Consider the following 12,795-nt stretch of genomic DNA (forward strand, 5'->3'; position numbering starts at 1 on the left):
GCTCCAATTGGAGCTGTGCAGACACTCCTGGAGGAAACGCCTAGAACGGGTCAGCTTTCTCAGGGGAGCAGGGGAGTTGGCTAAGCCATTCTCCAGCTGTTCATTGCTTGGCAACAAAAGAATTCCTCCCAGGCCCATTCTGCAAACTTGATGTCACCAGGACCCTTCGCACATCATGGTCAAACTACTCTGTTTCCACAGAAGGGCACACCTGCAGCTCATCCCCTGAACTTACAAAAAGCAGAGCCCTCTGATGGTGGGACTGTCCCAAAGGTAGACAGTAACTGACACAGCTATGGACTCTTTGCCAAACAGCCACTGAGACTGCACAGAGAGCTGGCATTTAGCACAACGAAGAAGCAAGTCACTTCCAATGACCCATAGTCCTAATATGTGGGAAGGCAACATCCTGCCTGGCTCTTTCCATCAGCATTCACACCCGCTCTCAGCACCTGTCCCTGTCCCCTTTCAAGTACTCTGAAAGAGAGCATTTCTTGGAGCAGCCCCCTAAGCTCCCAGAGGGTAAGCCTTGACTTGACAGGGGGCTATACTGTCACTCGCTCTTGACTTCTATCTACTACTGTCACTATTGCTAAGGGTCCCTCAAAGCCATCACCTTGCAGATGTACCAACAGTAACCACACCTGCAGATTGTTTCCTCCCTGCAAAAGCACCCCCCAGGCCCGCTAACTGCTCTTGCTTCTCCTTTCCCATATGTTCCCTATGGGGTTCCCACTCTACTGCCACCAGGAGCTGCTGCTCAAGATGCTAGAAAACATTCAGAGACTACTGCCATGAATGATACCCAGGAACATAAGGCCACAGATAAGCAAATATCTGCATCCTTCAAAAAGGTCCTCCTTGGCAGTGCCTTGAAGGTCCCGTGGTTCTGTGTCTTGCTTCAACAGTGTTTGGACGGAACAGGTCCGGGGACTCCCACTTTATTAGCTTCCAGCCACCTTACAAGTCTCTCTAGTCGCAGCCTCCAGGTCTTCGAGGTTAGCCCCATACTCTGAATCAGCCATGACCTCTAAGATTTGTCAGAATTATTCCACCAAAGTGGAAGCTGTTGAGAACTTGCACTGGTCAACTTGTACCTGCGGGCCTCCTATGCCTACCTCTCTCTGTGCTTCTTTTTTGATCGGGATGACATGGCTTTGGAGGGCACAGGCCATTTCTGCGAATTGGCTGAGGAGAAGAGCAAGGGCACCAAGCGTCTTCTCAAGTTGCAGAACAATCATGAGGGCCGTGCACTTGTCCAGGATGTGTAGAAGTCATCTCAAGATGAATGGGGTAAAACACAGGAGGCCATGGAACCTGCCTCGGCCCTGGTTCTCTTGGATCTGCATGCCCTGGATTCTGCCCGCACAGACCCTCGTCTCTGTGACTTCTTGGAAAGCCACTTCCTGGATAAGGAGGTGAAGCTCATCCAGAAGATGGGCAGCCACCTGACCAACCTCCATAGGCTGGCAGGGCCACAACCGGCACAGACTGGCCCGCCCCAGGCATCTCTGGGGAAGTATCTTTTTGAGCGCCTCCTTCTCAAGCATGACTAGGAGGCCTCTGTGCCTTCCAAGGGGCTCCCTCCTCTGCTCTGCACCAGCCTGCCTCAGGACCTCCACCTGAATGAACTTCTCAGCCAGTAGGCAGTTGCCCTGGAGCCTCTCCCAAGTTTTGGACCAAGTAAAAATAAAGCTTCTTGAAAGAGAGAAAAAAAAAAAAAAAAAAGAGGTCCATTTTGCTCTGTTTTCTACTTCCTGTACCTGGCAACTGGAACCAATCTGGTCACTCTAAGAGATTCTGAAAAAGAGTCGCTGCATGGTAGCTGAAGTCCCTGCACCCAGGGGTGCCTGTCCCTGTCCCTAGCTGTGGTGGTGGCAGACTGAATCACTTCACTTCTCTAGTCTCAGGGTGCTCATCTGCACAGGAAGGGTCACAGGAGCACAGGCACCGCTACAGTTGCCCTGGGACCTGTCCTGAGGCAGACTACGTGTTAGCAATGATTATGAAGACTACGTGGTTAAAGTATGGGAAAAATCTGGCATCTGAGATGGGCTCCACCTATCAGAGGGCCTGAAATAAGCCTGCGATCCCATACTCTGGGTGACATTGTGTCCCATGTCATTCAGAGCTTCAGCCATCTTCTGAGGAAACAGGAAGGAAAAAGCAGTCACCCCAATGCCCTCAAGTTGCAACCAAAGGCCATCTCTGTACTGCGGTTTTCCAGTTCCTGAGTGGTTTTATGTTAAGACAGGATCCCATGTAGTCCAGGTTGGTCTCAAACTGGTAATCCTCCTGCCTCATCTCCCAGAGTGTAAGAATTACTGATGTGTAACCACACATAGCTTTGTTGGATTTGTTGAAAGTGGCTATCTTCCCTGAGTCACTTTTTCCTTTCTTCTTTGTTAATTTGTTTGAGACAAAGTTTCACTATGTATCTATTATCCATGGCTGGCCTCGAACTTGCTACCTAGACCAGACTGGCCTTGAATTCCCAGAGATCCCCTTACATCTGCCTCTGGAGCACTAAAATTACTGAATGACAGGCACATGCCACCACACCCACCACTGCCCATTCCTGGATTTTCATGAAAGTTCTGACTCCTGGGTCATCTTCCCTCAGGACTTGTGATCTCCCTTGAGATCTGCACACCATGTATACACTTTTATTTAAAAGCCAAAGAGGAAACTAGACATGGTGTTGTGATACCTGCCATTCCTGTAGGAGACAGAAGGATCAGGAATTCCAGCCTGGGCTATATGAAACCCTGTCTAATTGGATGGATGGATGGAGTCACAGAGTCCCATTCTTGAAACCTGGTCCTTACACACCTGGCACTGTTCCAAGTTCTTCCGATGAACTCATTCAATGACTACACCACCCTCAGTAGCAGGAACCACTTCCTGTATTGTGAGTATGGGCACAGTTGTGATCCTAGACCTGTTGGGCAGCTCAGGGTGGAGCTGCTGGCCATGCTGCTGTGTTACAGTAGTCTATCTAGGTGGACTTCCAAAAGCTGCTGTGGGTGAAGCAGCTAGAATCTAGGCATGCCAGTTGAGTGGAATGCTGGAATACAAAGGTAGGTACCACGGTCACTAGGCACATGCTAAGCAGTCTTGTCATCTGGGTACTCAGGTGACCAGAACCACCTACCTAGAACCCAGCAAGGCTACAGTAACCACAGAGCACCACAGGATGCCTGGGAGATCTTGGCATACCCTAAACTGGAGACAGGTAACTGAGAAGTCAGAGCTCACATCTAATTTCTGGCTTCATCACAGAGACTAAAATCTACGCTAAGCTTTCTGCCTTTGAGGGCTTGCTTCTGACCTTCCAGGATATGGGCCAAGGCCTTTGCTCTTTCTAGAACCCCCTTGCTAAAAAGACAAGAAAAGACACTGCTCTTCAGAGATCTGACAAGGCCCAGGTCTACCCTGGGGTGACATAAGTGACTGCCTTCTGAGGGAGTCTCCCAATTAGCAATAAAGTAGATTGCCAATGATGCTCTGACAGTGATGCTCTGACTGGACAGGTCCCTGTGGTGACTGCTGACCACACTGGAGATTAAAGCCTTCATAAATCCCCAAGCTCTTTCATGTATGCGTACACGGAGTCCTGGCTTCCTCTGCCCTACTTCCCTAAGTACCAACCTCATGTGCCCTTCCGCCCACCTGCTTGGGCAGAAGACCAAAACAATCTTTGGGCCTTTGCCTCACCCCCAAAGTCCAGCCAGGGTAGGAGGGGGAGTGGTGAGGTCTCATCCAGGTACCAGCTGGAGACAGGCTATTTGATACAGGACCATCTCTCCTATTGTTGAGTATCCAAAAAAACTTTAGCCTTAACCCAATCAAGAAATTGAAGCTGAGGAAGGGAGGAGCTTACAAAACAGGAGTCAGGTCCCACCAAGGAGTACTCTAGCTTCAGGGAGTCATGGCAGCCACCCTCAGGTCCTGGCCTGCCACTGTCCACTGAGACGCTGGCCATCTCCAGGGCTTTGGCTTGGCACTGCCCACTTGGACCACGGCTGTCCCCATAGGCTTACCTGAGAACTTTTTATCCCAGGGCCCTGGACTGGATACTACCCACCCGAGGATCCATCTCTGCCCACTCCACTCACTGCCAAATCCAGATCTCTAGCCTGCCACTGCCCACCTGGGCATGCACTGTTCCTAGAGCCCTGACCTAGCCACTGCCCAACCAAACAGCCTCCACTCTAGAGCCCTGGCTGGTCACTTCCCGCCCAGGGATCCTCTGCCGAACAGCCTTTGCCAGCCACTGCCCATTTAAGTCACTGCTATCTTCAGATCACTGGTTTGGACACTGCCCACTTAGTCCATGGCTGTCCCCACAGACCCGACCTGAGCACTGAGTACCTGGGTCATGCTGCCCCCAACCCCAGCCTCGCTTGGCATTACCCACTCGTTCCACTGCTGTCGCCACAGCACCGGCCTGGGCACTGTCTCCTTGGACCATGCTGCCCACACAGCCCCAGCCCGTTACTGTCTACTCGGGTCATGCTGTACCCAGAGCCCCACAGTCATCCCGCAAACCTCACCCTGCTCCGCGGAGGAACCTGCCATCACTGGGAATCAACACCCGCGGCCGCCACCACAGACGCCTTCCAGAATCTGATGCAACCGCGGCGCCGGAAGTCCCGCCCCACCAGTCGTCTTCCGGGCACGTTCAGTAGCTAGGCAACTGCAAACTGACGCCGACGTGGGGCATGATGGGAGAATACTCTGGTTAACGCTGGCGCGGAACTTAATTTATGGACACCAAAGGGCTGAGACAGTGAGAAGTGCAAACCCGGCTGCTGAAGAGGGCTGGAAGGGGCGGGGCGAGGGGCGGGACGAAACGGGGGAGTGGGAGGGGCGAGGAGCTGGGTAGAGGATCGAGTAGAGATTAGGGAGATGTAAGGGAAGGGGCGAGGCAAGGGACTCAGCGAATGCAGGGGAGGGGTGAGGAAGACGCCGCTTCCTGAGACACTCTCCTAATGGCCACACAAGCCAGGAAACAGGTGGTTCCTGTTATACACTCTCCTAAATCCTTTTATTTCCTGTGTGTATGATGTCGCCTCCCAAGACACACCATCAGAAGGAGGTTTGTGGGAAGAAATGAAAAGTATTATTTTAGAAACATAGCCAGGTACATTGCGAGACCCTGTCTCAAAATATTTTTTTTTAAAAAAGCTCCGTTTTAAGGTTGGAAGATGGTTCGGTGATCAAGAGCACGGCTGCTCTTCTGGAGGACGCAGGTTTGATTTCTAGCACTCACAACTGCTCACAACCGGTTGCAACTTCAGTTCCATGGGATCCTAACTCTCTTGATCTTTGTGGGCTTTGCATGCGTGTGGTGAAAAAAAGTGTGTGTGTGTTTGTGTGTGTGCAGGGAAATAAAGAAATACAATAAAAATAAATAAGCATATATATATATATGTATATCAACCATGGTCTTAGTCCTGGAAACTCAGGAGGGAGAAGCAGGCAGTTCTCAGTGAGTTCCAAGTCAGGCACAGCTACATAAGAGACTGTCTCAACATAAATAAATAAATAAATTATTAATTAGAAAACAATTGATGCTTGGTAATATGTATTGTTAGGTTATGGACCCTGGGACAAGGGACTGAGGTGCAAATTTTATATTTCAAGGCAGCCCTGGCCTCCATGTTCTCTCAGCATCCCTAGTCCCTACCTGGCATACCCTTGCTGCGACCCTGAACTTTCCAGCCAGGGGCTGGGCTACCCTTCCCCCAGAGGCTCTTCCCTATATAAACCAGATGTTTTGGTCTTCTTCATCTCTTCTCCTGTCTTCTCTCTGTGTGTCCACACCCTTTCTCTTTTTCTCTTCTCCCCCACCATGGTGACTTCCTTGGCCTCAGTCCTTGGGGCTAGTGAACTCTCACCTGAAAGCAGCTTCTTAATAAACCTGCCTATATGTACTCTAATCAGGCTTGAATTGGTTCATTTCACGGGCAGAGAAATAACGTATCACATAGGTCTTAGTTAGTCTTTTACTACTGTGAAGAGACACCATGACCAAGGCAGCTCTTATAAGGACAACATTTAATTGGGGTTGGCTTACAGGTTCAGAGGTTCAGTACATTATCATCAAGGCATGAGCTGAGAGTCCGACCTCTTCAACTGAAGGCCGCTAGAAGACTGGCTTCCAGGCAGCTAGGATGAGGGTGTTAAAGCCCAAACCCACGGTGACACACCTACTCCAACCAGGTCACACCTATTCCAACAAGGCACTCCTAATAGTGCCACTCCCTGGGCCAAGCATATACAAACCATCACATCATATACATATATGTGTATGTATATATGTATATATATGTGTGTATGTATACATAAAATATATTAAATTGACCAGAACATATATTGCTAACTTCACAACTTTCTCAAAAATATTGTAGTTTTACTTCCAATACTTTATTTTCTTTTTAAAGTTTTTGAGATTTTATTTATTTTTATTTTACGTGGAGAAATGTTTTGCCAGCATGTACATCTGTTCAGTGCCTGAGGAGGCCAGAAGAGGGCAACAGATCCCCAAAACTGGAACTAGAGATACCAGTAATTGTGAGCTGCCATGTGGGTACTGGGAACCAAAACTCAGGTCTACTGGAAGAGTAGCCAGGCTCTTAACTGCTAAGCTGTTTCTCCAGCCCTGTAACACCAGTACTTTAAAACCTAAAGCCCAGAGTGTAACAGAGCACCAGACCTTATCACAAATGACTCCATGATTAAAGTTTCATTCAGGCTGTAAAACTCAGCATGTAGACAGTACACTGGCCAAAACTAAAACAAGGACTTAATCTTTCAAAGTCCATAGAAGTTTGGGAAAGTCTCTAGATGTATTAGCCTTGATTTACAACTTCTGTAGTTCTGCTTCTGTCTAACTGTTCTTGTTAACTATGTCAACCCCAAACATGGTTTTTGGGCTTAAAAGCTCACCCTGAGAAAGGCTCAGTGCTGCATTGGATCCTGAACACCCAGTGTAGTTGCTGGCCAGCTAATAAAGATTTTCTGTTGTCTTAAATTCACTGTCTTTGCTGTCTTCTCTGGTGAATCCCACAACAGAGAGTGGGATGGTGGCACATGCTTGCAATCCTAGCACTTGGGAAACTGAGGAAGGAGGATTACCACAAATTTGAGGGCAGCCTAGGCTATATAGTTCCAGGATAGCATCAGCTAAGAACGGGATTCTCTTTTACAAATTCAAAACAAAACAAAACAAAAAACAACTACCACCACCAACAAAAAGGACTTGTAGTAACTTTTGCCAGGGAAAATAGTGGTGAATACCTGCAACTCCAGAGATTGAGACAGGAGACTTAGGAATTTAAGATCATCCTCCAAGGCTGGATAGATGGCTCAGGTGTTAAGAGCACCAGTTACTCCTTCAGAGGTCCTGAGTTCAATTCCTAGCATCCACATGGTGGCTAATCCATAATGGGGTCCGATGCTCTCTTCTGGTGTGTCTAAAGACAGCTACATACTCATATAAATAAAATGAAATAAATCTTTTAAAAAATTAATCCTCAATTATAAGTGAATTTGATGCCAGTAGGGATTATATGAGACTCTGTCTAAAAAAAAATTACTAAAATTACCAAGGTACATGCTGATAAATTATACAACTTTGGGTGGAATAATGTATAGTGTATAATACTATAAGAAATATTAAATATTAGTCTTTTCTCATTTTTAAAAGATTTTATTTATTTTATGTATGTAAGTACACATTGCTCTCTTCAGACATAGGCCTTGGATCCCATTATCGATGGTTGCGATCCACCATGTGGTTGCTGGGAACTGAACTCCGGACCTCTAAAAAAGCAGTCAGTGCTCTGAGTCTGAGCCATTTCTCCAGCCCCTTTTAAATAAAGACTTATTTATGTTATGTATATGAGTACACTGTTGCTGTCTTCAGACACACCAGAAGAGGGCATCGGATCCCATTACTAATGATTGTGAACCACCATGTGGTTGCTGGGAATTGAACTCAGGACCTCTGGAAGAGCAGCCAGTGCTCTTAACCGCTGAGCCATCTCTCAAGCCCCTAAAACTTTTGTTTAGGACAGAATGTTCCAGTCTTTTTATATCCTCCACCTTGTAAAAAAGAACCGTTATGCAGATGTGCTAATCCCTCCACACACTCACACACATAGGCCCAGTTGCATTCTTGGGATGTAAGTGAATTAAGTTGCTGATTCCTTACCAATTTCCTTTATTTCCTTAGCACCTGTAAAAAAAGAAATTTAAGATTTATGTGTATGAGTGTTTTGCCTGCCTGTATGTGTATATACCATAAAGTATGCCCAGTACAACAGAGTTCAGAAGAGAGCGTCAGATCTCCTAGTGCTGGGACTTGAACCCAGGTCCTGTGCAAGAGCAACAAGTGCTCTCAACTTCTCAAGCCGCGAGTCACCTCTATAGTCCTACCTGTGCACCTTAAAAAACTCCAGACAATGGGGGAAAGTCACCACCTGTGTTAGAATAAGAACCGGGTAAACTCCCATCCCCGTATGCTTGCTTGCTGTTCTGCTTCTGTGTGCCCTACGGTCAGAAGTAAAGTTTTGCTCTCATTGGAGTGCTGGTCTTTCTTCAACCCTGAGCTCATTCTGAGCACTACTAATAAGTTTAAACAGCTTAAAGCAGGAGCTGTAGGTGATGATCACGTACCTGTAATCCCAACACTTTGGAGGATGAGGCAGGAGGATGATTTGCTATACAGACAGCCTATAAAGCTTTCATTGAGGGTGTCGAATCCAAAATAAATTCAAGACCACCCAGCCCCTTCCTGCTCTGAAGGGACTTTCCAGACTATACTAGCAGGCCTAGTGCAGAGCCAGAGAAGGAAGCTGGCCGGCTAAACAATGCTGAGAAAAAAACCATAAGGGCAGGCAGAGTGAGGGACCAAGCCAAAGGTAATCACCCCACGCAAACCAACCAGTACCTGAAAGGGTCACTTGCTACACCAATTAGAATAAGCCAGCTAGACCTGTTGCCTAAATCTGCCCCTTACAAGGTATAAAAAGTGTGTTCTTTGTTCGTTTGGGGTCTCCTCTTGCCTGCGTGCTGAGGGGCCCCAACACATTTGATCAATAAACCTCTTGCAGTTTGCAGCGATCTCAGTCTCTGAGGTCTTTGTGAGTGAGGATCTTTTGGCAGACTCCAACAAGGGCAAATCTAAACTCAAAGGTAATCTGTGATTCAGTTTTTATCTCCCTTTGGTGTTCACAAGTCTCTTCCAAATGGAAAACACTGTAGTCTGATTTCTCAAAGGAAATGCCTTTTGCTGTACCGTTTTAGGGAAGCATGTTCATAGGAAGCTCTGACCACTTTTGACCTCTAAGGCGCTAGATAAGGCCTACACTCCCAGTAACCCAGTAACCCCACTCAGCCTTTTAATATACCAAACTGTAAGATAAAGTTCTCTTTTTCCATGTATAAGGAGCCCGGAGAGTCCATGTGTCTCTCTGTGCATATCGTTGCTCTTTCTTCGGAACTCCAAGCTTTAGCTTTTGACGTGGTAGCTTTCACAAATGACTGTGTGTCTGAGGCTTGGACTGCACAGATAGCCAGCCTGGGCAAAGAGTGAGATCCTGTCTGAAAAACTAACCCCAGGGGCTGGAACGATGCCTCAGCAATTAAGAGCATATGTTGTTCTTTCAGAGGACCAGAGTTCAGTTCCCGGCGCACAGTTGCTTTTTAACTCTAATTTATAGGGGATCCGACCTCTCTGGCCTCCAAAGGCACCTGCACTCAGGTGGATATGCCCCGCCCCCCCAAACACACACACACACACACACACACACACACACACACACACTAATACGATATTAAAACAAGAGCCAAATGTAGTGGTGCACACTATTAAAAGGCACTTGCCTAGAGTCTAGCAGGGTTACAGAGTGGAATTCTGTCTCAAAAAAAAAAAAAAAAAAGTAAAAAAGGAAAAAGTGTCTGTTGATGGTGCACACCTTTAATCCCAGCACTCTGGGGGCAGAAGAAGGCAATCCCCAAGTTCGAGGCCAGCCTGGTCTACAGAATGAGTTTCAGGACAGCCAGGGCTACACAGAGAAACCCTGTCTAAAAACAAAATAAAACAAACAATCAAAAAAACCTATTAGGTATGATGGTGTATATTTTTTTATCCCAGCACTCAGGAAGCAGAGGAAGAGCAGCCTGATCTACAGAGTGTGACCCCGTCTCAGGGGACAGGGGGGGACACCTGACAAAAGCAGAGAAGGTGTGTTTGGGCTCACAGTTTATTCACACCTTAATTAACTGGATCTAGAAATTTCCTGAGAGGTATGCCTGTAGTCACCTCCTGGGTGACTCTAGATCATGTCGTACTGACAACCATAAGTAACCCTCAGGGGGCTAGAGAGATGGTTCAATTACTGGTATCCATGTAGCTTATAACCAGTTATAATTCCAGTTCCATAGTTTCCAAGGCCCTCTTATGGCTTCCATGGGCACCAGGCATGGATGTGGTACATAGGCACATGCAGGGCAAAACCCCTTGTCCTGGTTAGTTGTGTTTTTTGTTGTTGTTTTGTTTTGTTTTGTTTTGTCAACTTGCCAAAAGCTTGAGTTATCAGAATATTTCAACCATATTTGAAAAATTGCCCCCATAAGACCGGCCTATAGGCAATCCTATGAGGCCTTTTATTTTTTGAAACAGGGTCTCTCTATGTAGCCTTGGCTGTTCTGGAACTTATATGTAGACCAGAATGGCCTGGAACTCATACAGATCTGCCTGCTTTCCACTTGGAGATTAAAGATTTGTGCCATCACACCTGGCTATATTTTGTTGAAAAACATGATTGATGTGGGAGGGCCCAGCCCACTGTGGGCAGTGTCACCTCCTGGGCAGGGGGTTCTGAGGTATGTAAGAAAGCAGGCTGAGAAAGCCATAAGGAGCAAGTCTTCCTCTGTGGTCTCTGCTTCAGTTCCAGCCTCCAGGTTCCTGTTTGAATTCCTGCCCCGACTTTTCTTCGAAGTGGACTACAAGGTGTACGATGAAACAAACTCTTTTCCCCAGGCTGCTTTTGGTCTTAGTGTCTGCCACAGCAATAGAAACCTAACTAAAACACATCCATACACATCAAGTAAAAATATTTTTTAATTAAGAATTAACCATCACATAATATAAAGAAAAAGGAAATCGTCAAAGCACATACTGTGGTATTGTACAACAATGGGCAGAAGCACCACCTTGGTAGCCTTAATATTTCAAAAAGCTCAAAGCACACAAGCGGGTGTGGCACCATCCCTAGAGCTGAAGTAGAGGCAAAAACACAGCTTTCAAAGGGAATTCAAAATACTTTATTCCGTACCCAAACTCCAGTGACCATGGACCTAGCAGCATAGATGTAGGTACCCCAATTTCATGGCTCCATGGAGTTTTGTAGAACAGAACAAAAAGTTATAAAGTAAGGCGTTCTTCAGACACACTGGTGGAAGAGTTAAGTGTTAGAACACAGTGATAATCTCAGCTCTGGCTTCAGGTGTATGACAGCATTCACAGTACTTGGACTGATGGAGAATAGAGTTTTATCAAGTGAATAGTTCTATAGTGTTGGTTGTTTTGTTTTGTTTTAAATCTGTTGTCAGGATGTTTGGGGATCTCTGCTAACACCAAGACTGGCAGAGTCATGATCCACTTGAGGCAAAAAGGAAATCCAGTTCAACACAACTTAGCCTATGCTAGTTCAAACTTCTAGAGTCTGACCCCAGCAGTTTACTTTAGCTGTATTTAAGCACAGCACAATTTCCGGGGGAAGTTTTTTTTTTTTTTTTTTTTTTGATGATGATAATTAACTCGATCACTTATGTACACTAATGCTTAAGACATGTTTACATTGACACATTTTACAAAGTACTTATGGCCTCTTCCATAAAGACGGGATCTGTTAGCTCGGCATGGCAATGCACACCTTCAATCCCAGCACTCAGGAGGCAGAGGCAGGTAGATTCCTGTGTTTGAGGCCGGGCTGGTCTACAGAGTGAGTTCCAGGACATCCAAGAAAACAAACCAAACAAACAAACAAAACAAGATAAGTTTGACAGAGGCAGAGCTCTATTGACTCTCAAACAATGCTGGAGATACAGGTCTAAGGAGAACGAATCTGGGATAAACACACATAAAAATCTGTGGCAGTCAGGAGTGGCCTGGCCCTACAGATAGCACAGAGGTCCCCTAGGCTGTTGTAATGTAAACGTGACATCCCCTATAAGGATGGGATTTATTGAGCAACAATGTTCAAGAAAAAGGTCTACTGCCAGGCAAAAGGCCTATGGAGGAAGACTCTGGGATAAACAAAGACAATAGTCTGGGTTCAAGTGTGTCCTGGGTCTATGGATAGCACAGATCACCAGGATGTTAGCTATATCCATCCCCAGACGTCTGGGTGGAAAACAGGTCTACTTCTCTGGGAGCACAAGGGCCTTGTGCCCTCTACAGGATGTTAGTTCTGACCCAGAGGGAGGCAAGACATTGCTATGCTCTAGGTTGGAACAGCCTAAGTCATGCCTCCCTACATCATTAAAATGTTAAGCCGGGAAGTGATGGTGCACACCTTTAATCCCAGCACTCAGGAGGTAGAGGCAGGTGGATCTCTGTGAGCTTCAGGTCAGCCTGGTCTACAAAGGGAGAATCAGGATAGCCAAAGCTACACAGAGAAATCCTATCTTAAAAAACAAAAATAAAATAAAAAATAATAAATTAATCAATTAACTTATGTAGACATAGCTTCTGAGAAATTCCCATTCACACCTCCACCT

At 46.5% G+C, this 12,795-nt stretch overlaps 1 protein-coding gene and 1 pseudogene across 2 annotated transcripts in view; one reads left to right on the forward strand and one right to left on the reverse strand.

Moving 5' to 3' along the window:
* Cars (cysteinyl-tRNA synthetase) overlaps positions 1 to 4,649 on the reverse strand; it is a 45,518-nt gene extending 40,869 nt beyond the window's left edge. For both annotated transcript variants that reach the window (XM_029544909.1, XM_021195472.2), the window contains exon 1: positions 4,557 to 4,649. In XM_029544909.1, the coding sequence (XP_029400769.1) occupies positions 4,557 to 4,581 (25 nt within the window). In that variant the 5' untranslated portion in view covers positions 4,582 to 4,649. The remainder of the gene's footprint in view (positions 1 to 4,556) is intronic.
* Positions 1,024 to 1,599, forward strand: LOC110319847 (annotated as a pseudogene).
* Positions 4,650 to 12,795: the final 8,146 nt, after the last annotated feature.

The sequence above is a fragment of the Mus pahari genome, chromosome 1 (genome assembly GCF_900095145.1).
Source record: "Mus pahari chromosome 1, PAHARI_EIJ_v1.1, whole genome shotgun sequence".
NCBI lineage: Eukaryota > Metazoa > Chordata > Mammalia > Rodentia > Muridae > Mus > Mus pahari.